The 25,171-nt window shown below is 42.0% G+C and overlaps 1 protein-coding gene across 3 annotated transcripts in view; it reads left to right on the top strand.

The window, feature by feature from the left end:
- Positions 1-25,171, top strand: part of NPTN (neuroplastin) — a 68,075-nt gene that overhangs the window by 26,559 nt on the left and 16,345 nt on the right. For all 3 annotated transcript variants that reach the window (XR_009051446.1, XR_009051447.1, XM_057723257.1), the window contains exons 2-3: positions 10,351-10,522; positions 13,790-13,884. Coding sequence is in view for 1 of the 3 variants with exons in the window: in XM_057723257.1 (XP_057579240.1) it covers positions 10,351-10,522; positions 13,790-13,884 (267 nt within the window). In the remaining 2 variants the exon portion in view is untranslated. The remainder of the gene's footprint in view (positions 1-10,350; positions 10,523-13,789; positions 13,885-25,171) is intronic.

Below are 25,171 nucleotides of genomic sequence, written 5' to 3'. Positions count from 1 at the left end.
TCAGGGCCTTAGGACTGACTTACCCTTGGTTGGTACACACAGAATGACTGCATTATGAACTTGTGACCTTTGGTGTTGAGGAATAGTGATTAAGTGGTTAAAATAAACAGTAAGGATAGGCTGTATAGTATCCTGTATATACAACCTTATTGCTGTTAAGGGTCACTTAGGTTTGAAATACCGTACCTATAACTGCAGTTAGATACCAGTTTGTCTTGCTTAAAATCTTTCTTCTTTTTGAGGTGCATGATATGAGTGAGTAGCGGAGGGAGAGAGAAATTCTGTTGTGTCCTTGGCTGTCATTTCCTCTTTATTATGAAGCATGAAGGAAAGAACAGCATGAACCATCCACAGGGAGTTAGTAGTAGAGAGGGGCTTGAAGGGAACAGCTGTTTTGTTAAAAAAAAATAAAAGAGGACAAAAGCAGACTAAATTTAAAGGCCTGGCCTGGCAGTAGTCAGCTCAGATAGGGAGACAAGTGAGGCTTATAATCTGTTCAATGATTGCCCTGGAGGTAAATGAAAATTTCAGCTGTAAAAAATCACTGATGGTCCCTCTAGTGTGGGGCTAGGCTAGCTTTTTTGCTTCCTTAGGGCATATGTAGAAGCAATTTTCTTGGGATTGGGCTCAACTTGCTCTTCTGTGTTCCCTTTTTCTTCTCACCCTCTGCTACATATCTACACATCTAATTTTTCCTGCCAGAGAGCTCCTCCTTTTCTCCGGCTGCTAGCCCCAGCTGTCATATTTGCTTCCCATCCCCCATTCCCAGCCATGCAATTTTACTTCATGCTTTTCCTGGTTTTACTGTCTTCATTTTTTATACTATGCCTGCCGCCCTCTTCCACCCTCAGCTTCTAGTTCCTTTCTCCCACAAAGCCAGTGACCAGTCTTTGGCGCCCCTCTCTATCATTGTTGAACTGAATGTACTGTTATTAGTACTTTCTCAAACCTGTTCGAGATCTGAGCCCAGATACGTATTACAGTGGGTGGAGATGATGATAGAGAAGGGGCGCGAGGTTGTTTTTCTGAAATTAGGCTTTTCCCAAAATATTGGATGAGCTTTGACCTGAAGATCAGATGCTTTTGCTGGTCTTCCAACTTTAGGCAATGTGTGCTCTCATGTTGAGGACAGATATTTGTTTGAAAGCCCTTGGTAATGAAAGGCAGGGCAGTGAGTCAGGCTCTGAGCTGCCTGCCTCCCGCTGCTGCTGAGAGCTGGTTCTTCTCTTCTCCTGAATTGGAGCTAATTTTGGATGGATAAATGAGGTAGATGGTTGCTAATAACTTTCCCTTGCTAACTGTGATTCCATAGTACTGTGTAGAGAGGGTTTTTTTTTTTTCTTTTCCCTACTGCTAGGAGGAGAAATACATCTGTTTTCATGATTTTTGATGAGTGTTCAGCTATCAAGGAATCCCCTACTTAGTTTGTTTAGGGGCATTGTGGTTTATTGGAACAAACCATAGACTGAGAGCTGGAGACCTGTGTTTTGATCCCAGCTCCACTTAGGATTAGCTACCTAAGTGATCTTGATCAAATCATGAACCTATCTCTGCACTTGCCCCGTGAACTTTGTGAAATTATGTGAACGAAATGAGATGTGATATGTGTGAAAGCACTTTGTAAGCTGCTAAGTTTTATAAAAATTTCAGGTGCTGCCCTTTATTAATTTGGCCACTGACCACAACACTAGAGAAATGCCTGTAATGTCTTTTAAACTCCTTCCTGTGAAGCCAGGCTTCTCAATAGCAGAGTGGTGGAATCATCACAACTATGGGGAAGTCTTGCTTCTGAATCATCTTTTTTCTCACTCTTCTCTCCCCCTTCCTCAACACACACACACACACACACACACACACACACACACACACACACACACACACACACACACACACACAGAGTTGTTTTAGGACCTCTTTGATCCTGTTCTGTTCTGTTCTGTCTCCATTCTTCACTAGGATTATAATTTTAAGGAGTTAGTGATCATAGTGTGCTGCACATTCCAGTGGAGGGGTCCTGACTTTTCATAGGCAGAAATGATTAGTTAATTAATTGCATTTAAATGGTGACAAAATTATCTGTAACTTGAAAACTGCGTAAAACTTTTCTGGCCTAGTGAAGCACATTGACTGCAGTTGTGGAAAGTTTTGAGAGACCATGCTTTGGCTTTGGACACACCTGGATTCCAGTCCAGCCTCTTTCACTATTAGCTTATAACTGTGGGAAAAGTACTCAACTTTTTTGGGCTTTGGTTTCCACATCTTTAAGGGGGTTATAATGGTACCTGTGTTACGTTGTGAGGATTAAATGAGATAATGTAAAAGTGCTTATTGCATTGTTTAACACATAACACGTACTTAGAAAATGCTACCTGTTGATATACATGTCTAATAATAATAAATAATAATAGTAACAGCCCTCAAAGAGAGCACAGATAGATGTCTGTTGTCAGTGTTTTAAGAGATTTTTACTTTTGTTTTTAGATAAATTTGCCTAAATATATATCTCATAATTTACTAATTCAAAGAACATTTTCGACTTGGTCCCTTTTTCCTGTATGCAAGTAGAATAAACTAAATCAGATCAGCATTCCTTCTTCCTTAGAAGTAAGTCTTGTCCAGGGGTTGCAGTGTCAGTTTGAGCGACTTTCTTGGTTCTGTGTGTATATGGGGAATTGTGTTCAGACTGTTTCTCAGCTGTGTTTGAATTGTGGTGTGTTGGAATTTGTGATTATATTGGAATTGGATGGGTTCTTGGCGGTTCTGGACATACTCTCAGGCATTCCTTTTATATTAGCACGGTCAGATTGATGAAGAGGCTTAAATCTAAGGTTTTGAAGTGCAGTTCAGAAGAAGGAAGGAAAATACAGAACAGCTCCACCAACAGCATATTTCTAGAGCGTAATCAAGCACATAATCACAGCATTCAGGAGGACATAAACTCCCCCACCCAGTTCACAGAGAATGTGAGAATAAGAGCATTTGTGATTTCCACTTAGTTATCAAGAATATGATTAAAACAGAGTAATACTTTTTACTGTTCTCTAGGGATTTACTGATAACCAGTTTTCATTAGTGATGGAACCAGTAGTAAAAGAACAAAACCAGCTTCCTTCGCTCTGTATATTAGTTGGCATTGACTTTGACAGGTGGGCAGGTGGCAGTTTGTGCGACTAAAACAGCACCTTGGGTACCCCTTTATCTGAAAGTGAGCTCAGCTTTTCATGCAGGGGCTTGGTATCTTCTTTCTGGAATTCTGAAACTTCCCCTGCATCTGAGAATGACATCTTTTTGGCTTCTTGGCCTCTCATGGCTAGTTCCTTTCAAGGAACTGATGTTGGATCTCAAAAGGTAGTTTAGAGTGGCATTTTGAAGGCAGAACAGTTAACCTAAGGCTGTTAGTTACTGCTTTCCCGTTCTCCCAGATTCTGAATCTTTTACAAATTGAAAGACTAGTATGAATTTGGAGTTCTTGACCTCTACTTGAGTAAGTGTAGTACCTCCCTTAGGGTTCTGCGGTCCATGGTATAGAGTTTATCTCTAAAGGCAAATAGTTCTATGGATATAAACAGAAAACTTTCCACTTAGTAACCTCTATTTTCAGCTAGCCCCATTATATCCCTGGCTTTTGGTCTGTAGGAAAACTGTTCCATTTAATTCATATCTCTCCTCTGAAATGTTCTCAGCCTGATGTTGGTAGATACTGGCCCCACTCTGCTCACTGCAGAGGATCTGGTTTGGCATCAAAAGAAATTGCCCAGTGACTCAGAGTACCATCTTTTAGTTTCTTGCCTGTACTTTAGATAGTGAATTACCTTAGCCTGAATTGGTGGAAATGCTGTATGAACCCTTGGTGGAGTAAACAGGTGAGAGAGAGTATGCTTGCACTGTGATATGGACCCAACTCCAAGTGCTTCCAATAAGTCTGGGTGTTTTTTTTACCCTCTTTGCCATTGCCACCTTGTCTTATGGAAGTGTAACCTCAAGCAAGTTATGGGCAAGTTGAAGTAGGCATCAATTTAGTTCCTGGGAAATGCCTGGCAGTGTTGTTGAGGCCTAGCCTTCACCATAGAGTTTAGTTTAATTCATCATTGTACAGTTCTCAATTTTTTTGAGCTGGCCTCTCGGAGCCAGGCAACTAAATTATGTGAAGAGAGCCTGGCAAATGCTATGGTTATTATTTTTTTCTTTTATTTTTGTTTTTATGCCATGGTTATTTTTAAGACTGACTTTTCAGAAGATTTTTCTAGTTGTATAAATTTATGGGATTATGGAGGGCATAGTCCCTCCAGACACTAGCAACGCGTTGAGTTACTGTTACAGTTAGTTCCACTCCTGAGCTGACCCCCATGGTAATTCTCACTCTGAAGTACAGACTGTCTTGCTCTCTTGTGCCTGAGAGTCTGCATTCAGGTAGAGAGGCTGCTTCACAGACAACTGGGTTATTTGTCTGCCATGGGCACAGGGAAGAAAAGGATGTGAAAACAGTCTAACCTGAATTCAGGATAGGATCCTGCATGAGAGAGAAATTTGCTAGCCTTTCAGTTGAAATTTGGACCCTGACTCTCAAAAGAAGGTGTCAGTAGGTCAGTTAACACTTCTGGTTGTGACCCATAAAAGACATTGCATTGCTAACAAAGTGTTCACCCATCCAAAAGAGAGATCCTGACTTGGCATATAAACCTATTGCCACTTCCGGTTATCTTTCATCACTTGCCTGAGTTTGAAAAGGTAATGGTTTGTGCTCTAAGGAAAGAGACTTCCCTAAGACCTGAGGCTTTCTCATTCCTACCGGCTGGGCCCATTGCTAAAACGCTTTCCAGTGGGCTTGCTTCTGCCTGGCCAGCACCTGGGCTGCCCCAGCTTGTAATTAGCCTGCCTTTGCTTCATAAGCTTCCCAGGGTGGTTCTTCTTCTAAAAGCTTGTATGAAATGCTATTTACTGTCTCTTTATAGTTTAAAAATGAATCCTTTTTGTTCTTTGCAACTCATTTGCTTTTTTCTTTTCTTTTCTTTAAATTACTATTAACACCTGTTGATTCTTTTTTTTTCTGATTGGCCTGTCACTGCATTCCTGCTCCCCCTCCCTCTAGCTGGGTTTGTCAAGTCGCCCATGTCAGAAACTAAGCTCACTGGGGACGCCTTTGAGCTGTACTGTGACGTGGTCGGGAGCCCCACGCCAGAGATCCAGTGGTGGTACGCAGAAGTCAACCGGGCAGAGTCTTTCAGACAGCTGTGGGACGGTGCTCGGAAGCGCCGTGTCACCGTAAACACCGCCTACGGGTCAAACGGCGTGAGTGTGCTGAGAATAACCCGGCTCACCTTGGAGGACTCTGGGACTTACGAGTGCAGGGCCAGCAACGACCCCAAGAGGAATGACTTGAGGCAAAACCCTTCCATAACATGGATTCGAGCCCAGGCCACCATAAGCGTCCTTCAGAGTGAGTCCAGCACCCTACAGTAGTAGTACTGTAGTCATTAGAGGTGGCCCGCTGACCCTTCCCTTCTGCTTCCTTTCCCTCTTCCCCGGTATGATCACTCACCCCACCCCTTGTCTTCGTTATTTCAAACCCACGACCCTTCTGGTTGTAGCGTATGAAAATATCTGTGGCAACTTTTTTTTTCTTCTTTGCCGTCCTCTTTACCTCCCTTATCCCCTGACCCTTTTCTGTGTCTTTCTCCTCAGGAACAAAGAACTTGGGGAAATCTGTGATTGTCCAGAATCACCTGCATTGGGAAGAGGTGGGGAGGGAGAGCTGGGGAGGCTAACAGCAACAACAGCGAACACTTAAAACTCAGAACCAGGCCGTCAAGCCGGGGTAGTGCTGAGTCGTTTCTTTCCCTCCCCTTTAATTTTGTAGTAGGTCTCCTGCTATCCTTTTGCTGATTTTTTCTCTGGTGCCTTTCTATTTTTATTTCTCTCCCCAGTCTAACTACTTTTTATTTCTTCTGTTCATCTGTTTTGAAGCTCTCTGAGTAGCTGCCTTCACCTCTATGGTTTTAAGTTTGTGTCTGCCCAGCCTCTTCCCTCAGTGTGACTTGGTGTCATCCTGTTCTGTGATGGGAATGTTGCCATGGGTGTGGTGTGGTGACGTGTTTTGATTGTCGGGTGGCATGTTAGCTTGAATATTTCCATAGTTCTAGCTCTTTTTCTTTTCTGAAACAGTGGCATGTGCTTCTCTGATAACAGCCCTCCACTGCAGCAGTATATTCCTCAGTGGTCCTCCCCATCTAGTCTCCTATTCTCTTAAAAGCAGCAATCTGAGATTTCTTCCATGTGTCTTGGTGTTAGGAGCCAGGTGACACTAAGCTGCAAAGTTTTTGTTTTTTTTTTAAAACCCCATCATGCTGCTTCAAAGTCAGAGTTGGATCTGTTGACAGATAGTTTGACTCTGATAACTGTTGGCACCCTAGTCAGTGCCACACTATCATCCCAGAGGCTGGCAACCCCAGAAATGGTTTGGAAGCCATTCACACTGGCCTCTTCTTGTGTCTTAAATAAAAAGAGGAAATTAAATTCCAACCCTGTTTCTCTGAGTGGTGAGGGTGAGCTGAGCAGTTGGCTCAGAATCCTTCCCTTCATCTGTAGTAGCAGCTACAAGTAAGACATCAGACACAGGAGCTTTTGTGGCCACCTGTTTCTGGATACTGTCTTGCTGCTTGTTTGGGGGAAAGGAAAGGGGGGAGAAGCCCCCACAGAGCCAGTGCTGCTGGCCAGGAAGAGTTCTAGCCCACATCTGTCCTGATTATAATTGAGGAAGCATTCTCCATTTAATGGAAAGATCCTCTGGGTTTTTCACCTTGTCTTCAAGGATTCAGTAAGAGCCCCTAGAACCAGTTCTGGCTTAAAGAACTGATTGATTTAGAGAGAGTAAATAAAAATAGTAAAATAATACATTTATTAGGATATTGGTAATAATACAGGAGTTAATTTGACATGGGCCTTGAATCTATATACTTCTATGAAAAATAGCAAGTTAATTGTCTGTTCTTTATAGCAACTCAGAAAATACCTGTGAAGAAGATTTAGAGGAGAGAGAGAAGAGGCTGCTGCAGTTGGCACTGTTGAATCAGAGAACCTGCTTCTGGAAAGGGAAAAAGAAAACCTTGTCTATGTGAAAATGGGGAACATTAACCAAGTGATTTTGCTTTTATTTAACGGTTTTTTTCCTTGCACGCCTCATTCTCCTGCCCCCTTGCTCCTTTCCTTGTAAAAGCAGAATTACCCAAACGGCCACAGAGGTCTGCAGAAGTTTGTAGGCATGGACTGGGCTGGGCTTTTGGTACTTGTACTTGCAGGAGCCTGACTCAGGTAGAGTCATAGTTAAAAGGTCATGCCTTGGGGCTAGAAGAAGATGAGGCTTTGGGGTACCTACCTCTCAATCTTGAGAGTATACAGCAGTCTCCCAGTTTACTTAAAGATAAGCTTCTTAACTTAGGGGTGTCTGCATGTGGTTGAATCCTGACTAGTTCAGACTCTCCACAGACTTCCCTATCAATCAGTTAACCCTAGTTAACTGTTTTAGAAAGCAGGCTTCTTCTTTATTTTTTTTTTTAAACACCCTGAATTCCACTGTAATTGGATTTGTTTTCTGATTTCAGCATCCTCAAGGACATTTGTCTCCAAGGGGAAGTTGAAATTTTCTATCTAAGAATGACCTCCTGGCAGTAATGTAAGACAGGAAGTATGCCCATTTTTAGGTTCTCTCTCTGCCATAGCATGTTCTACATATGAATGATGGTTATAGGGTAATAAGGGTCTCCTAACCAGTGCTGCTAAATAGGAGTAAGTAGCAGGTAAGAATTTTTGAGCTTCTCCTTGGATGGTCATCTCTCTTGGACTGGGCAATGCTCGATCACCAGTGTTCGATCAGAAATAAAAGCCCCACCTTCATCCTGGTGCAGAACAGATGTGGCACCATGGCCAAGGAGCTTGGTCTAGCATCGGTTTCCATTTACAGCAATTATAGAAGGGAGATTACCCCATCCCACAACCCTCCTATGGTACAGAATCATATTTAAATCTATTAAAACTATCAACTTGCTCCCAGCTGCCTCTCTCCTGGATCTTTAACACTTAAGGGGAAAAGTGCTTTCCTTTGCCTTCTGAGAATTCTTGGCAGGAAATTTACCAAGTTGCTTTCATCAACTTCTTAACCTCCCTGAGCTGCAGTTGTCATTTGCATCATCACAGGTAAGAGTAGCATTTACTTTGGCCTCCTTGTAACTTAAACATCTGGAAGCTCTTGGCCTCAGAGTTTACCCTTTCTGAGTGCAGTCTGAGAGGAAGAACCAGAAGGCGAGTCCCAAATGGGACAAAAAATAAAATTGGAAAATAAAAATTTAGTAAAAACCTAAAAGTGTGTTTGGATTTTAATGTTGCCTTTATTTTTTAATTTCTGTGGAGTACTAGTTCTCTCTCTTTCTCTCTTTTGTTTTTGCTTGGTTTTGATTTTCCTGGAGTTGTGATGCTTTCTGCTGATGGTGTTTGTGCGCCTTCCATTGCAGGGTTTGCAGCTGTTCTGCTCGACTTAAGGCCCAGGGATTTGGCTTCTGTCCAGTATGTTTTGGAAACCATGGGATACCACTGCGCTAATGTGTTTACATGCATCTGCTTCTGTCTTAGTGGCTGCTATGCCTCCATTATCTGTACTTAGAGACCCTGTTTGATGTTATCAATAAGGACCAGTGCTGAATGGAAGATAACCACAATCCTTTTGCCAGAGTTGGAAAATAATGAGAACCAATTTACTTGAGCAAACTTGAGGATTTGCTTTATTTATCACAAATTTCTTTGATGATATGAGCTCTACAATCAGAAATGTTACATTGACTAGGAGATGTTTGGGCATTACATTTTTCAAGCGTCTCATGACTTCTTCATCCTCTCCCCCTTCCTGCACAATGAACAAAGCTTAGTTCCAGTGAAGGGAGAGAGTTTTGTCTTCAAGAGTTGAGTCAGCACTATACTGTATAAAAAGGTGTGAGGGAGCTGCTACAGTGTTGTAGACAGGAAGTAGCCAGGTGCAGGGAAATGGAAATTTAGCCAGGGATTTCTGAGAAAGAATTGGGGAAAAAAGTAAGAGAGCAAATACCTCTGATTGTGGATTGGAAAAGATGGCTAGTTTAGACTTTACCTGAAAATGTTTGACCAAAAGTAGAAAAAGAACTAACCATGGGAAATGATTAAAGATAACAACAAAAGACAACAAACACACTTCCTGACTTTTAATATAGTGATAGAATTCAAAGTGCTTTTTAAAAATGAACCTTCCAGGAATGGTATCTATATAGTGTGCCTTAAAAAATTTCTGCTCAGCATGTTATAATATTTGACTTAAATAGGTTATTTTTGTAGATACTAAACAAGTGATCCCAGGTTCTGTAAGCCCAGGTAGAACCAGAAGATGAGGTATATAACTTGCCCTAGGGTGGAAGGTGTATGGGGGTGTTTGGGGTTGGAGGGGAAGGGATAAAGAGTTTGGTCAGATGTGTTTTCTATGCCCAGCTTTGTCGCTAATAATAATTATGGACTTGCACAAGTCATTTTACCTTTCTAGCTCTTAAAGAGTGGGATTCATTGAACTCTAAGGGCCTTGCGGCTATAAAATTCTAAGGGTCCATAATACCAACTTATACCACATTTTAGTTATAATTGTCTTAGAATGGAAAGTGTTTTAAAGTGCAGTTTGGAAAAAAATTTGTCTTTGGAGTAAAATATGGGCTGGAGAGAAGAACTGATAGTTCCTTAGGAATTTTCTCTCAGCAAAATTGGGAAAATGCAGTAGACTTTCAACAGGAAATTTGCTTTTAGGATCTACATTGTTTTTTTTCTGCGTAATTAATGGCCAGGCTGGTTTGCCATAGATTTATCAGATTTAAATGTGGGAAAAGCCATACATGTATTACCTAATTATAACTATTACTGTTTCAAGTTCTAGTCACTCCATAGGAAGTTTATTAGTTATCTAAATGATATTGCCTTTGTCTTCAGAACTGCAAGGTGGAGCCTGATTTTCTAATTGAAGCCGAATTGGTCGGTGGTTCTTATCTCATAAAATGGTGGTATTCAAGAGCGTAAGTGGATTGTTGCCAGTACCAGCATCCATAATACTCCCATTCTTTTCACGTCTAGGCCAGCTGGTCTTCAGGCTGTTGTCTGCGCTAGTGGTCATTTGCTTATAATCATTGTTTTTCCTTTCTTGACTTCCTGCAAAGTGGTAAAGTGAAATTCCTCATGTGGTCCTGTCTGCCCTCCCTCTTCTAGTCTCCCCAACCTACCCCATCCAACTCTCAGGCCAGGGCTGCAGAGAATGGAACTATGGCTCTCTATCATTGTGCACTCTTATTGCAGAGCCAAGGATTGTCACCAGTGAAGAAGTCATTATTCGAGGAAGCCCTGCGCCCTCTGTCACCCTGCAGTGTAACCTCACCTCCAACTCTCACACCCTTACATACAGCTACTGGACAAAGAATGGGGTAGAACTGACTGCCACTCGTAAAAATGCCAGCAACATGGAATACAGGTGAGAGGGGCTAGCAGCAGCTGGGAAGATGGGAGGGAACATGGTTGAGTTTACTTGACACTCATAATCTGTAATTGTGCTATGTAGGAGACACAGATATATATATACAGGCCCCTCCGGAGAGAGTCATCCAGTATGTCTGGGGTGAGGCCCAGGAATCCAGAAAGGATTTCCAAGTGATTTCTAATGAGCAGCCAGGTTTGAGAGCCGTAAAAGATCCCTTCACTATGATAATAGAGCAGCTGAGGGCATTGAGAGTGATTTGCTTAGGGTAACATGCTAGTCAATAAAACAGCCACAATTAGAATGCAGACCTTTTAATTAAACCACAGGACTTAATCCAGTGGTTTGAGGAATCAGATTGAAATCTGATCTAGGACCCTAGATCACCCTAAGTGATATTTCCACTGAGTAGATTTCCTAGTGAATTACCTTTTAGGAGTGTTTATTATGACCATAACCTGATAGGACCAGTGGTTACAGGGCTCATTAGGAATCTGGAAAAGGATGGTAGCCTGGAAGTACCCTTTGATGAAAGGGGGATATTTACTGGCTGAAGTTACCCAGCACCCAAAGATTTGGTACTTTTTTGGAATACCTAGAACACGTGGCTCCTCACCTTTCAGAATAGTTTGTTTCTGGTTGAAAAGGATCAGCTAATCCTATTTGGCAGGATGGTGCAGTACAAAGAAAGAGTGCACTGGAATGAGACCAGGAAAACCTGTGTGCCCAGTAGTAGCAAGGACATTCTGCAGTATTCTGCAGAATTGAGGATCATTTCATGCCCCTTATTTAATTGATTCGCATTAATTTATGGATCCTCCCTTTTTTTGGGTAAGAAAACTAAGACTCAAAAGAGTAATAATGCTTGACTACTTTCAAGGGCACATACTGTATCTAATAAATTGCAGAACCAAGGTTAGGTTCCGGGTGTTCTGACTTTCTAGAATCTAGGTCATTGGGTTTTTTGATTTGGGGGTTGTTTGTTTTTCAGCTGTACTTTACCATTTGGTGGCAAGGTAGTTCATCTGTCTCCCCTGTAGTTTTTTCTGATATAAATTGGAAATACAGCCTCAGTTTGGAAAACGTTAATCAGAGATGTTGGGTGGAATAAAAGGCATCTATTCTTGGTCTGTCCGTTAGCTTTAGAAGTTTGCTTTCTTAAAATACCTCTTTAAAGGTACTAGATATTCAATCATGTTTTCTTGGGTCTTGTACTATGTTACCACCAAAGCTTTGAACTGTAACTTTATTATTATATAAAGTTTGAACCTGACTTTATAGAATGCCTCTTCTTTTTTTTCTCAGCCTCTTTGAAGCTCTCCTGGGGTGTTCTGCATTATCAGAGTTTTTCAGGGAATCTGTAGAGTAACAACTTACATTTTGTAGAGTAACAACTGATGAGTCCCTTGGGCCACCTAATAAGTCAGCCATGGAGCCAGTCTCAGACCCTCCTTTTGCTTAACCTGCAGGGGACATTTTCAGTTTGCTTCAGTTGCTTCCGAATAGCTGGTCAAAGGAAATGTTGTGGGGAGATGTTGAGCCCGTAGGCATGGCCTCAAGTTTGGGAATTGTCTTCTGAAGGAACTTGCTATAGTCAGTCTAAGCCCTAAAGATACTGCTCCTGCTGCTGTTCTTCCTGCTCCTAACTCTAGAACATTGCTAAGAGCAGCTGAGTTGTGTTTGTTTTCCTCTTGGGAGTATATTGATGTAAGAACAGGCATTTGTGTCAAGTTGAGAAGACTGTTAACGGCCCTCTTACAATCTTATGCTGCCGTGGGTATGCTGAGACAGTCCTGTGGGTGGGCTATGTCTCTCCTCATCCTTCCTCTCTTGTTTCTTTTGGGGGATGAACAGTAAGATGGATAAATGCATTTGGGCAGTGTTTGAGGTTAGGAGTTTTTCTCAGACATTAAGTAATGCAGTGAAGATTTGACCATCACAGATATCATATTTTAACCATTCAGCAAAAGAGTAGGAGCTAAGTAATGTTTATTTTCTTATCTGGAAGCTGATGTTTCTCTGTTTTCAGTGATTACACACCAGCCTTTCTGCACATGTTTGGGGGGGGTGTGTCTAGGCCAGTATGTACTGAGCTGATATGAAGCTGACCTTTAGAGCCAAGAAAGCTTGTTTAGGATCATCCTATAGGATTCAGAGGAAGTACTGTTCTCGTCATACACACTTCTTAACAGTCCTTCCTTTCACTCTGCTTACCTTGGTCTGGATTTGTGCATAGCTGTTCAGTCTAAGTTTGTGTTCATTCACGTGTTTATTCATTTTTCTACTATATTCCAGGCCCCAAATAAACAGTGCCTCTCCACATAGAACTTTTCCATATTACAGTGTAGTATGAGAGAGGATGTCAGAAAGAGGGTTGTCACTTAGATTGGGAGTGGGCGGAAGTGACATGTAAAGGCAAGACTGATGGAAAAGGAGTTGGAGAGACTAAGAGTGATGGGACGAGCATTCTATATAAAGGAGCATCTTGTGTCAGGGTTTTGAGGTAGGAACAAGTTCAGCACATTGAAAAACTGAAAAGAGACCTGCAGGGCTAGAAAGTGGCTGAGATGACACTAGGGAGGGGCCAGATCATACAGGGCCCTAGATTTCTAGCTGCATCTGAAAGCCATAAGAGTTGAGCTACATCTCTGTGGCTGATGCTCTGATGGCAGATTTTTTTTTACCCCCACTATTCCTACGTCCTGTTAGTAGACTTATTGAAAGGCACGCTACTAAAATACAAGGTAGGAATAACAGTGCTACTAAAATAGTCTTCAGGGAAGTGCAGAAAAAGATTTGCTTTTGTTCTGCTCTTATTATTTGACTGGAACCACCAGGTAAGCAAGAACTTTTTAGTGATGGCTCCATCCTCTGTATCTAAGTGTACGAGGGTGAGTCAAAAATTATCCACACTCTGGTTATATTAAAACTTCTATAAATTCTCCAGCCACAGTGTGGATAATTTTTGACTCACCCTCATGCTTTGTACAGCCCTCTATTTTGATTACTGGTTTTGTAGTTTATTTCTCCCAATAGACTGGAGCATCTTAAGGTTAGGGACCATCTCTGTATTCCTGACACCCAGTAAGGAGTAAATCATTAATACACAGAGGGAGGGTTTTGCTTTTAGTTAGGAGGAGGTGAGTTGCATGTACGGGCACGATTTGGAGAACAGGGTCCCTGGTTGCTCCTTTGATTCTCCTTTTGTTGTGTATTTTGACTGTTCCCAGCTTCCTCACTTGATTTTTCTTCTCATCTCTGCAGGATCAATAAGCCGAGAGCTGAGGATTCAGGCGAATACCACTGTGTATATCACTTTCTCAATGCTCCTAAAGCAAATGCCACCATTGAAGTAAAAGGTACAACCCAACAGAGGCTGCGGTGTGAGCCTCTCACTCTCCTTCTGAGACACTGTCTTGGTTTGGGCTTCCAGTCTTCAAGCCTTTCTTGTTTTCATTACAGGAGGCAATATAATGTTATGGTTAGGACTGAGAGCTCAGGAGCTCAACTGCCTGGGTTTAAATCCAAACCCCATCATCTGCTAGCTGTGTGACCATAGCGAGTTATTAACTTCTCTGTGCTTCTGTTGCCTGATTTGTAAAACCTACCCACATGGCACATGGGTTGATTAGAGGGATAAAATAAGTTAATATAGTAGGTTGAACCATATGAGATTGCTGTTTTTGTAGTTCAAAAAATGTTTCAATGTTGGCAGCTTCATATGGTTCATCCTTAGGTAAAGCTCTTAGAATAGTGCCTTTCAAATATTGTGTAGGTATTGCCAACTAGCCAGCAGGATTTGGCAAAGTACAGTGTGCAGGGTGAACATAAACGATTTGTGGGTAATTCATTAGAATTTTGTTAGAAACTCTAGGTTCATGGCATCTTAAAGATGAGATGGTAGCTAAAAGTTGTAAGAAAGGCCAATAGAACTGTAAGAGTTAGAGCTAACTAACATTTAACCCAGGTTCCCTGTGTTATTTCAGAAAAGCAACTGAGACCCAGAAAAGAGAGACCATGGCTCTGTCACACATTGAGTTTGTGGCAGAGCTAGCATAGAACCCAGGTCTTGACTCCCATCCCCATGTTTTTCCATTTTATAAAGTGACCGTGGAGAGGCAGGGCTACTATTTGAGGTCAGACTGAAGAGATGAGGGTCTTTTTCAGTCCTTTTAACTTTGGTTAGGAAGGACATAAACTTGTTCTCTAAATCTATAGGGTGATCGCTAGAAGCTAGAAGGATAAATTTAGGAAATGGGAACGGCCTATATAACAGGTATTCAGATTCTCCTTAAAATATTTGGAAGACTAAAAATTTAGACTCAAGAAAAGCTTAGACACAGTCAAAGTTTCTATTATATGGTGTTACTAAATGAAAGCAGTGTCTTGGTGACACTTGCCCTAACTTGTGTCCTTGTTGATGTAAGGACGGCCATGTCTCCTCTAGCAGCCAGATTGAATTCTTAATGCCCAAAGGGGTTGAGTCACCGTGGCATGGTTATAGTCCACACAGGCCAGAAAACCTAGGATTTGATTAACTCCATGGCTTTTCTTGGAGAGATCTGGATTTATCTCTGTTTTTGAAGACTGCCATGTTTGTTCAGCGTGAGGATGAAGGTGTGAGAAAGCTTTTCCTCTAAGCTAGACAAGGGCCCTTCCTCACCTGGGTGAGCTGAGCTACGTGGGGAGACAGTTCACTCCTTCACATGTGATCTGAGGCCCTGCAGCACTCCAGGCTGAGCCTTTGGCACAGAGTTCAAATGCAGAGGGAACGGGACGGGTGTGGGAGGGAAAGTGGTGTGTCTACTTAATAGAACTCTCCAAGCCTAAAGGATAATTACATACAATTCCAAGTCCTAACTCTAATTGTATTGACTAGTCATTAATGATTTCTAAGCAGCCCTTTCAGGAGTGGAAAGACAGGTTATTTTCCTGTTGGTTTGGCTGCTTGAGAAGGTGGAGTTCAGATACCCCCAAAGGGAATATGGAGGCTGCAGGCAGGAGTGTCTTCCGAGGAAGTTACAGCATACATAGTATCTCATCATAGTGAAGGCACCTGCTGTGCTCTGTTGCATTTGTACTGTACAATAGCCCTGTGAGGTGGATTGGGCAGGTGGTATTAATATCCTGATTTTAAAGAAGTAGACCTTAAGAGAATTCTTTTATATAATCCTAAAACATTTTCTATGACTAGCTTGGACAGATGTGTTAGTCTGTCAAAAAAAATTCATATGGAATTCTAGTCTCTCTCTTCTTTCCCTGACACCTGGATAGAAAACAGCTGAACACAATGTCTTTCAGGTTAGAGATAGTTTAGTCTGGTAAGGACTTAACATTTGGCTTTATTTACTTATTTATTTATTGGCTGCGTTGGGTCTTCATTGCTGCATGCGGCCTTTTCTCTAGTTGCAGGGCAGAGGCGGGGCGGGGGGGCTACTCTTCATGGCGGTGCGCTGGTTTCTCACTGCGGTGGCTTCTCTTGTTGCAGAGCATGGGCTCTAGGCGTCTGGGCTTCAATAGTTGCAGCACATGGGTTCTAGAGCGCAGGCCCAGTAGTTGTGGCGCACGGGCTTAGTTGCTCCACGGTATGTGGGATCTTCCTGGACCAGGGATCGAACCCGTGTCCCCTGCATTGGCAGGCGGATTCTATCTATCTATCTGTCTGTCTATCTATCTATCTATCTATCTATCTATCTATCTATTTATATTTATTGTCTGCATTGGGTTTTCTTGTGTAAGTTTAAAAAGGTTTGCCATAGGCCCAGGATCACATTCTAAGCTAGCTCCTGATTGTGGTTAGGGTAGAAAATTGCCTTAAATTTAGAGTGGTATATGTGTATGTGTTATTCCCAAAGCATTTTTATATAAACTCCTGTTTCCTCACTTACTCTAGGGTGGGGTAAGAGACAGTTATCTTTTTATAGCAATAATGATTTTAAAAACTCTGCTGAGTAAAGAGAGGCAAGAGGTGGTTGTACTTAAGAACAGAGAAATTCAGAGGGTTCAGGGAACGTAAGTGACCTCTGGCAAAAGGAGTCTCTGAGAATCTTCATTTGTGGGTTTAACTAAATCGGTGTTTCAGGGCAATGTAATTCAGACCATACGTATATATTTCTTTAGCACTTATCCTACACTCAACCTTTTTCTTCCCCATCTGGCTTTCCCTGCGGTTGAGAACTTCCCTGGGGTGTTGTTTGGGCTCAGCACTTTGGGGAGTGAAGGACTTAGACTAGTCAGGGATTGGGCATTATATGTCGGATGACCAAATCTTGAGTTTCTTGTTATGTACAAAAGAAAAGAAGGCTGAAGGAATTAGAGGGAAGGACACATATCTGGGAACAGACTTGAGGTGGCAGTGCTTTTCCACCCTAGCCTGTTAGATCCCTGTCAAGAAAGGAATTTTGAGGATGGTCATATATACATGTAGTAGGGAAGGCCTTGCACCTGAAGTAGGGTTTGTTTGTTTTTTCTCTTTTCTTAAATGACAAGAATGAGGCACATTGTAAACAGGAAGATACTATTACTGTTGAGGATTACATTTCTTAGGTATTTGGCAGGTGACCTGAGCAGATGCTGGGGAGGAAGATGGAGCAGGGCTGGCCAGGGGGAGAGGAAACAGCAAGCACTAGGCCTTGTGGGACTTCTGACCCATATCCAGCCTTTCTAGGGATCTGGTTAGACAACTCTGGGGAGGCTTCTCTTTCCTTTTTGAGCTTTTTGACTTCTCAGAGGTTGTGTCTTCCAGAGACTCCACACCTTACCATACAGCATTTATGAAAGAATAGGTGTTGTTTTCCATCCCTGTATTTATTCAGCTTTTCTAGCCCTTACTCTCTCCCTCTTATTTCCTTTTCTAAAATTAAAAAATACGCTCATAAAAACAAGTTGAAATCTTCTGTGTAATTTGCAAAACTGTAAAGAGAAGATATCTCTTATGACTCCCGAACGCTGTCCTCACCCTTCAACAATTTTGATTAATCCAGTAAACAAGGAGTTTGAGTTTTATTGCTGTTTTCAGAAAAGGATTTGGGTGGTCATGAAATCCTCTGTAAGAGGCATGCCATTGCCTCCTGTAAAAGGTACATCCCAGCCCGGGAAGGTTTGGGTCTGGTGTCCCGTTGGGCCCATCATTGTCTCTCTCTGCTCATAGGGCATTTCAAATGAGTTTCAGGCTTTTGGTGGCTTTGAGAGCCAAGACTGACCTTGTTTTTATTCTCCCTACTTATTAGCTTTCTTTGTTTGAATATTATGACTAAATGTTAAGATTTCTAGAAGTGATCTTGCCCTTCATCCATGTTTCCTGCTCTGTTGCATGGCCTTATAACTGATATATCAAAATTCAGACTGGCCGAGGTGGACTGTATGGTGTTGGTGACAGATATCATTATTAAGAGTAATAATACACCTCTCATGTTTGTAAAGCACTTTAGCATGCAGAGTGTTTTTGTGCTCATTTATTCGTTTGATGGGCAGCTAGTTTGACAGGTGAAGATTCTTAGAATTTGTGACAGAGTTTAAGTTCAAGCTGATGTCAAAGCTGGTTCTGTCTCAGAATTGCCCCAACTTGAAAAGTCTCTGAAAGCATGACAATAACATCTTGATGCTGCTTGAACATTTCGAACATTAACTGTAGCCCAAATCACCATACCTGTTCCTTCTTTTCCTCTCTTCAGGGTGCTACCCTGACCTACCTTACTTTACTGCATGCTTACTATGTGCCAGGCACATCACTTATCCCTTTCCTCTCCTGCAGTCTTCACAACTCTCTGAGGTAAATGCCATTATTATCTCTACTTTCCAGGAGAGAAAATTGAGGCTCAAAGGAATTGAATGGCTTGTTCAGTGTGACAGAGTCAACCAGAGGAGCCAGAGTTCTCACCCAAGCACCGTCGTGCCAGAGCCCATGTTCCTAAGCACTAAGCTACACCACTGTGTTCAGTATATAACAATGTAAAGGTCTTGGACTGAGAGTAAGAAGAAATGGGTTCTAATCCTGGCCCTGCCATTAAAAACTTCCTATGACCCTGGATAGTCACTTTCCTTCGTAGGGCCTTAGATTCCCCAAGTGTATGATGAAGCAGGATGAGACAGATGATCTCAAAGATTCTGTAAGGCTCTAAAGGTCTTTGGTTCCCTTTATGGACACAGATGAGAGGTTGGGTTAGTGAAGGAAACAATTTCTAAGCTTCCTTTCCTAGTAGTAATGACTTGTCACCTCAGTGCCCCCTACACCTCCATGCATTCATCTCCCTGTTTTATGAGACACTCCCCTGTAGTCCCCTGATCTCAAACACAGATGGCAAGAAGGGTGTTAGAGCAGTGGTTCTCAAACTTGATTTAAGGTATATGAAATGTGGCCTAGGCATCAGGCTTATTAAAAGTACTCCAGATGATTATAGTGTACAGCCAAGATTAGAATCATTGTCTCAGTGGAGACTTCAGTGCTTCCTACTCAGTGGTTTCACCTGCAGGAAAGGGAAAAAAAAAGCCTGTCCCCAGAAGGCAGCACAAGTCCCACACTGCTCTAGTCTTTACAACCACTGATGAATCTCCTCTGTGTAATTATTGAGCCAAAAAGCCAACATCTTCTTGCTTCCATCTTGGCCAGTTTCAGATTGCTTCTTGGCCTGGCCGTTGGCTAAAAGTAAATCTTAACTCTCCCTCTGCCTTCAGCCAAGCCTCTATTTTTGCCTGTAGAAAGTATGAGGTATTTCTGGGATTTGATAGGTTGCATGAAGGAAGCAGAGAGACCATCTCTACATTATCATTGTGTTGTATAATGAGACACTGTACAGTATCTTTAAGGATGGAGTTTCTTTGAAAATGAGTTGCAAGATTACGAATTTGGTTTGAAAAGTGATCACTAAATAAGCAGTCCAGGTAAGAGGCCCCATACCTTGATCCCTGTCTCAGCTTTGTTGTGTTAACTGTAACATCAGCTTCAGCTGAACATGCCTCCATTGCCTAAGCTGACACTTTCTACAGCCACCAGCCTGGCAGAAAAGCTGGATGCTTTGTTCTAAGTGCCTGCAGATTAGGCAGCAGAGGGTACTAAGGAACATGCCTTTGTCCTCGGCCAAAGGCCCAGATAATGAGACTGGGTTAGGTGTTGGTGGGTAAGTAAGACTCCTTTGGAACCCCAGTGTTGCCATTCATTAGGATACTGGAAGGGTCCATTCATTAACTCATGGGATTAGAGTGTGTAGCTAACAAGGCCAGATCATGAGTTAATTCCCAAGAGGCTCTGTGATATCTCTCTCTCTCTCTCTCTCTCTCTCTCTCTCTCTCTCTCTCTTTTTTAAGGATCTCTTTGTCACTTCTTTGCTACCCAGTCTGTGCCTCCCTGAGAAAGTAGAGGGAAGTAAGCAGTATTTGCTCTGACTCCTCAGACCTACCTGGTTAAGTTGGTCCTTATTAAATGGCAAGCCCATATAAGGCGAGGCACTATAATCAATATAAATAGGCCATTAGTCAGTGTAATTTGTCAGTAACTGACCTGAGTAAACCTTATTAGAGCCACAGACGAAACAGGGAGAAAACACATGATAATCAGCATCTCTTTGATTTCTTAGAACTGATAATGCCTGTCTTAGTAGCCTAGCCTTTCCTTTCCCTAATAATGCAATTTAAATGTTTTGACCCTGGGCTCCAGTTGTGTGCTAGATTGATATAGAGAAGTAAATTAACCTTCTTAAGACCTCTGTGAAGTCTGGGTATTTTATTCCCATTTTACAAAAGTAAATACTGAAACTCAAAGTGACCCACCTTAGGTTACTCAGTGAGTAATAGAGTCTCAATAGAGCCAAATTTCTCTGAGTTAAGTCCAAAACTCTTTACATTATAGTGTATGAAATAAACTCTGACAAATAAATCAGCCCCACATCAGGTCTAGATTATTCTAGTGCATCTACAAGCAAAGATAACACTTGGGCAGTTTGCTGTGAATTTACCAGTAATGCATGTTGTATATTTTTATTGTTTATGGACTCTGTTCTAGCTTGGTTTATTTCCCCTTTCTGTATGGTAAAGTATAAAAAACATGGTCTCTGGAGTCAGCTCTGAATTTGCATTCTGGCTTTACCATTTACTAGCAGTATAATTTTAGATGTTAAATAACTTTACCAAACTTGAGTTTTCTAATCTATGAGAATGGGGTAATGTCTGGCTCATTAAGTGGTTACATTTGTTAGCTGTTGCTGCATAATAAATTACCCCCAAATTTAGTGGCTTAAAACAACAGATACCTATTCCTAATACTTTCTGTGGGTCAGGAATTCAGGAGAGATTAGTGGGATTTTTCTGGCTCAGGGTCTCTCAAGCTGTTGGTTGTGGCTGGAGGATCTGTTTCCTAGATGGCTGCCTCAGTGGCTATGGCAGAAGGCCTTTAATTCCTTACTTTGTGGGCCTCTCCATAAGCTGTTTTTTTGAGTGTCTTCCTAGCATGGCAGCTAACTTCCCCCAGAGTGTGTGATCCAAGAAAGAGAAAGAGAGAGAGAGAGAGAGAGAGCATGCATGTGCAAGGAAAGGCACTTCGTATTTTGTGAACTCGTTTCCAAAGTTGCACACCTTTATTTTTATAAGTGAGATATTTTCTATACATGTTATATTTAGAAAAAAATATATAAAATACATATTTTATAAACACACACACATATGAGGGTGAGTCAAAAATTATCGCATGCTGGCTGTAGAATTTATCTTAATTAAATATTAGAAAAGACAAGTACATCATTTTTCCACATAATCTCCTTGCTTTTCAATACACTTTGTCCATCTATCAACAAACTTTCGTATTCCCTCTTTAAAAAATGTATTAGGCTGAGCTGCTAGCCACGAATACACCACTGTCTTCACCACTTCATCAGAAGTGAATCCGGCTCCTTTTTGTTAGGTCGCACTTAACACTTGTGCAACCTTCCTTGAACTTCTCTATCCGTTCATACACATTTCTTCGTGACAAAACACTTTCTCCATACTGTGCACAAAGTCTTCGATAAATGACGGCACCAGGTACACCTTCAGACCACAAAAAACGAATCGCTGCACGCTGCTCTTCTTTCACGCAAATCACAAGTGGGGCATCCATTTTTGCTTGCACCGCAGTTATAAGTGAACTGATATAACATGTTCACACCTGCACAGCAGTGACTGGGGAGACAGTCGCGCTTGAATGGAAAGTGCTGATAAGACAGTGCGGCCAGAAGAAGTTTTAATATTATTGGAATGCGGATAATTTTTGACTCACCCTTATATTTAAACATATGCTATATTTTATTCTTTAGAATCAAGTCACTAAGTCCAGCCCACACTCAAAGGGAGGGAAATTAGGCTCCACCTCTTGAAGGGGAGACTATAAAAGAATTTGTGGACTATTTAAGAGGTGGGCTCTTGAGCCCTAAGGGGCTCCCTCTCTTACCACTGCTGACATGTGCTCTGAGAGCCTAGTTACCTTTCTTGCTGTGGGTCTGCTGTCTTGCTCACCTGATGGGGCAGGAACAGGCTTTCTGATTGAGGGGCTACCATAAAGGACAGAGAGAAGTGAAAAAACTTTTCATTGACCCAAAGGCTAAAGTGATCTTTGTTGTAAACATTCCTTATAAGGGTAGAGTGATGTGACTTGGGTTAATTTTCTGTCTGCCTAGTACACTAGTGATACTTCCACCAGTCCAAGCATGAAAATCAGGGCATTATTCTTTTGAGTACATTAGGTAGAGGAGATATTATTCCTAAGCTTTACTCAGTATTCTTTGCTGAGTTGAGGAGAAAGCAGTAGTAGACCTAACCATTGAAAACTCTTAAAGGCTTCACTATGTAAACATGGCCAATAAAGGGGGGGGGGGGAGTGCCGCACTAAGTTCCTATGTAGTTTCTGCATATAGTAGCCTTTAAGGCGCCTTCCCATCTATAAATAGACGCCTCTATAGAATCTGGAAGTATGAGGGTGAGTCAGTTATCCGCACTCCGGTTATATTAAAACTTTTGTTGGCCGCACTGTCTTATCAGCACTTTCCGTTCAAGCGCGACTGTCTCCCCAGTCATTGCTGTGCAGGTGTGAACGTGTTACATCAGTTCATTTGTAACTGTGGTGTGAGCAAAAATGAATGCCCCTCTTGTGATTTGCATGAAAGAAGAGCAGCGTGCAGTGATTCGTTTTTTGTGGTCTGAGGGTGTACCTGGTGTCGTTTTTTATTGAAGACTGTGTGTGCAGCAAGGAGAAAGTGTTTTGTCATGAAGAAGTGTGTATGAATGGATAGGGAGGTTCAAGGAAGGTTGCAAAAGTATTAGCCATCGAGAAGGAGCCAGATGTGAAGACAGCGGTGTATTCGTGGCTCGCAGCTCAGCCTAAAACATTTTTTTTTCCTGGTTATTTTTTATTTATTTATTTATTTTTGGGGGGGGGGGTACACCAGGTTCAATCATCTGTTTTTATACACATATCCCCGTATTCCCTCCTAAAACATTTTTTGAGGGAATACGAAAGCTTGTTGATAGATGGACAAAGTGTGTTGAAAAGCAAGGAGATTATGTGGAAAAGTGATATATTTGTCTTTTCTAAAATTTAATTAAGGTAAATTCTACAGCCAATGTGCAGATAATTTTTGATTCACCCTTGTAAATGAAAGAAAGGAGGACTTGATGTACTCTTCTTGAGCACCAAGGCTGCAGTGAAGGCCATCCCCACCCATCTCCCCAGGTCTTGGCCTTCAAGAATAGTAGCTTTTTAGAGACTGTGGAGCTATAAACCAACTCAGCTTTTAGCCTTCCAGGTGGTTCTTATGTGTAATCTTAGGGATGAGTCTCCAAGGCAAAGGATGGTGTTGCTGAATTCACAGTACTATTGGAATTAGTCAAATAACTGGGTCAGAGTAAATAGAGTGAGTATTCTCTGTGGGGCAAAGGAGAATGAAAGTGGAAAAATACATCACGTATAAGCTGATTTCTGAAAGTTACATCTCTCTCATTTCCCTGAGCTCCAAACTTAATATTCAGCTGCCTACTTGACTGCTTCACTTGGATGTTAAATAAGTCTTAAACTTAACATGTCCTAAACTTTGAACTCCTGATTTTTTTTTACTACCATTATTGCTCCATCCCTAAACAAAACAAAATAAAAACAAGCAGACAACAACAACAACAACAAAAACATGCTGATTCTTCTACAGTCTTCCTCATCTCAGTAACTGGCAACTCCATTCTTGCAGTTACTTAGGCCAGAAACCTTGGGATCATCTTTGACTCCTTTTTCTCACTTTCCACATTCAGTCCATTAACAAATATAGTAACTTAACCTATAAAATATATCCAGAATCTCTTCACTTGTACTGCCCTCGTCCAAACCACCCTCTCCCCATTGCCTGGATTACTCTCAGAACCTTCTGATTGGTCTTGCTTCCACCATCATCTCTCTACAATTGCTGTCCACATAGTAGCCAGAGGGAGCCTGTTAAAGCATACAGATAATTTTATACCTGCACTTCGTATTCACCAGTGCCTTCCCAGCTGACTTAGAATAAACGCGAAAGTAATTTCATTATCCTGCAAAGTCTGATCCAATCTCGGCTCCATCCTCTGATTTCATCTTCTACCATCCTCCCCGTGTTTCAGCCAAGCTCCTCCATGCCGTTCCTTATACATAACAAGCACGTTTCTGCCTCAAAGCTTTTGCTTTTCCCTCCACTTGGAGTGTTCTTCCCTTAGATATATGTGGCCTACTCCCTTATTTTCTTTATGACTGTGCTAAAATTCACCTCATCAGAGGCCTTCCCCTACCACTTTGATGTATTTGGCATGTAATGAGTGCTCAGTAGATGTTTGTTCAATGAATGAAACACAACTAGAGGCAAAATGCGGTAGCTTTTCTACTTGTGTCTCCCTACTCTCCCATGATGATATTTTAGTATGACTGTGGAGCTTGTTCCTTGGAGTGCTTAAGATGGTCCTTAATATTTACTGGCTGAAGAAAGCTCTGAGGAAGGGTGACCAGGTTGAACAGTAGGCCTGAGAAGTGACTGACTTGGCTGTGGGAGAAATTTGGCGTGATGAGCCAGCCTGACTCATTCTCCTCTGTAGTGAAAAACAAAAAGGCATTTCCTTTATAAATTTATTTATTTATTTTATTGGCTATGTTGGGTCTTTTTTGCTGGGCGCAGGCTTTCTTTTAGTTGCAGTGAGTGGGGGCTACTCTTCATTGTGGTGTGCGGGTTCCTCATTGCCGTGGCTTCTCTTGTTGTGGAGCACGGGCTCTAGGCACATGGGCTTCAGTAGTTGCAGCACATGGGCTCAATAGTGGTGGCTCACAGGCTCTAAAGCACAGGCTCAATAGTTGTGGCGCACGAGCTTAGTTGCTCCACGGCATGTGGGATCTTCCTGGAGCAGGGATCGAACCTGTGTCCCCTGCACTGGCAGGCGGATTCTTAACCACTGCCCCACCTAGAAAGCCCGAGACATTTCCTTTAATATCCTATCTAGAAGACACCTCATAGTGAGTAGTACTGAGCAGGCCTTAGTTTGGTAGGTTGTAGAGATGGCTTGGAGCCTTGGTCATTCTTTTCCTATCCAGGTGCCTCAGGAGGTGGTCTAGGAAGCACACTATGAGAGTAACAGGACATTGGATTATTTTTAAGCCAAGAAAAGCCAAGCCAGTCA

The sequence above is a fragment of the Hippopotamus amphibius genome, chromosome 2, assembly GCF_030028045.1.
Source record: "Hippopotamus amphibius kiboko isolate mHipAmp2 chromosome 2, mHipAmp2.hap2, whole genome shotgun sequence".
NCBI classification, from domain to species: Eukaryota; Metazoa; Chordata; class Mammalia; order Artiodactyla; family Hippopotamidae; genus Hippopotamus; species Hippopotamus amphibius.
The sequence above is the reverse complement of the archived record's forward strand: the minus strand, read 5'-3'. Positions and strand labels throughout refer to the sequence as shown.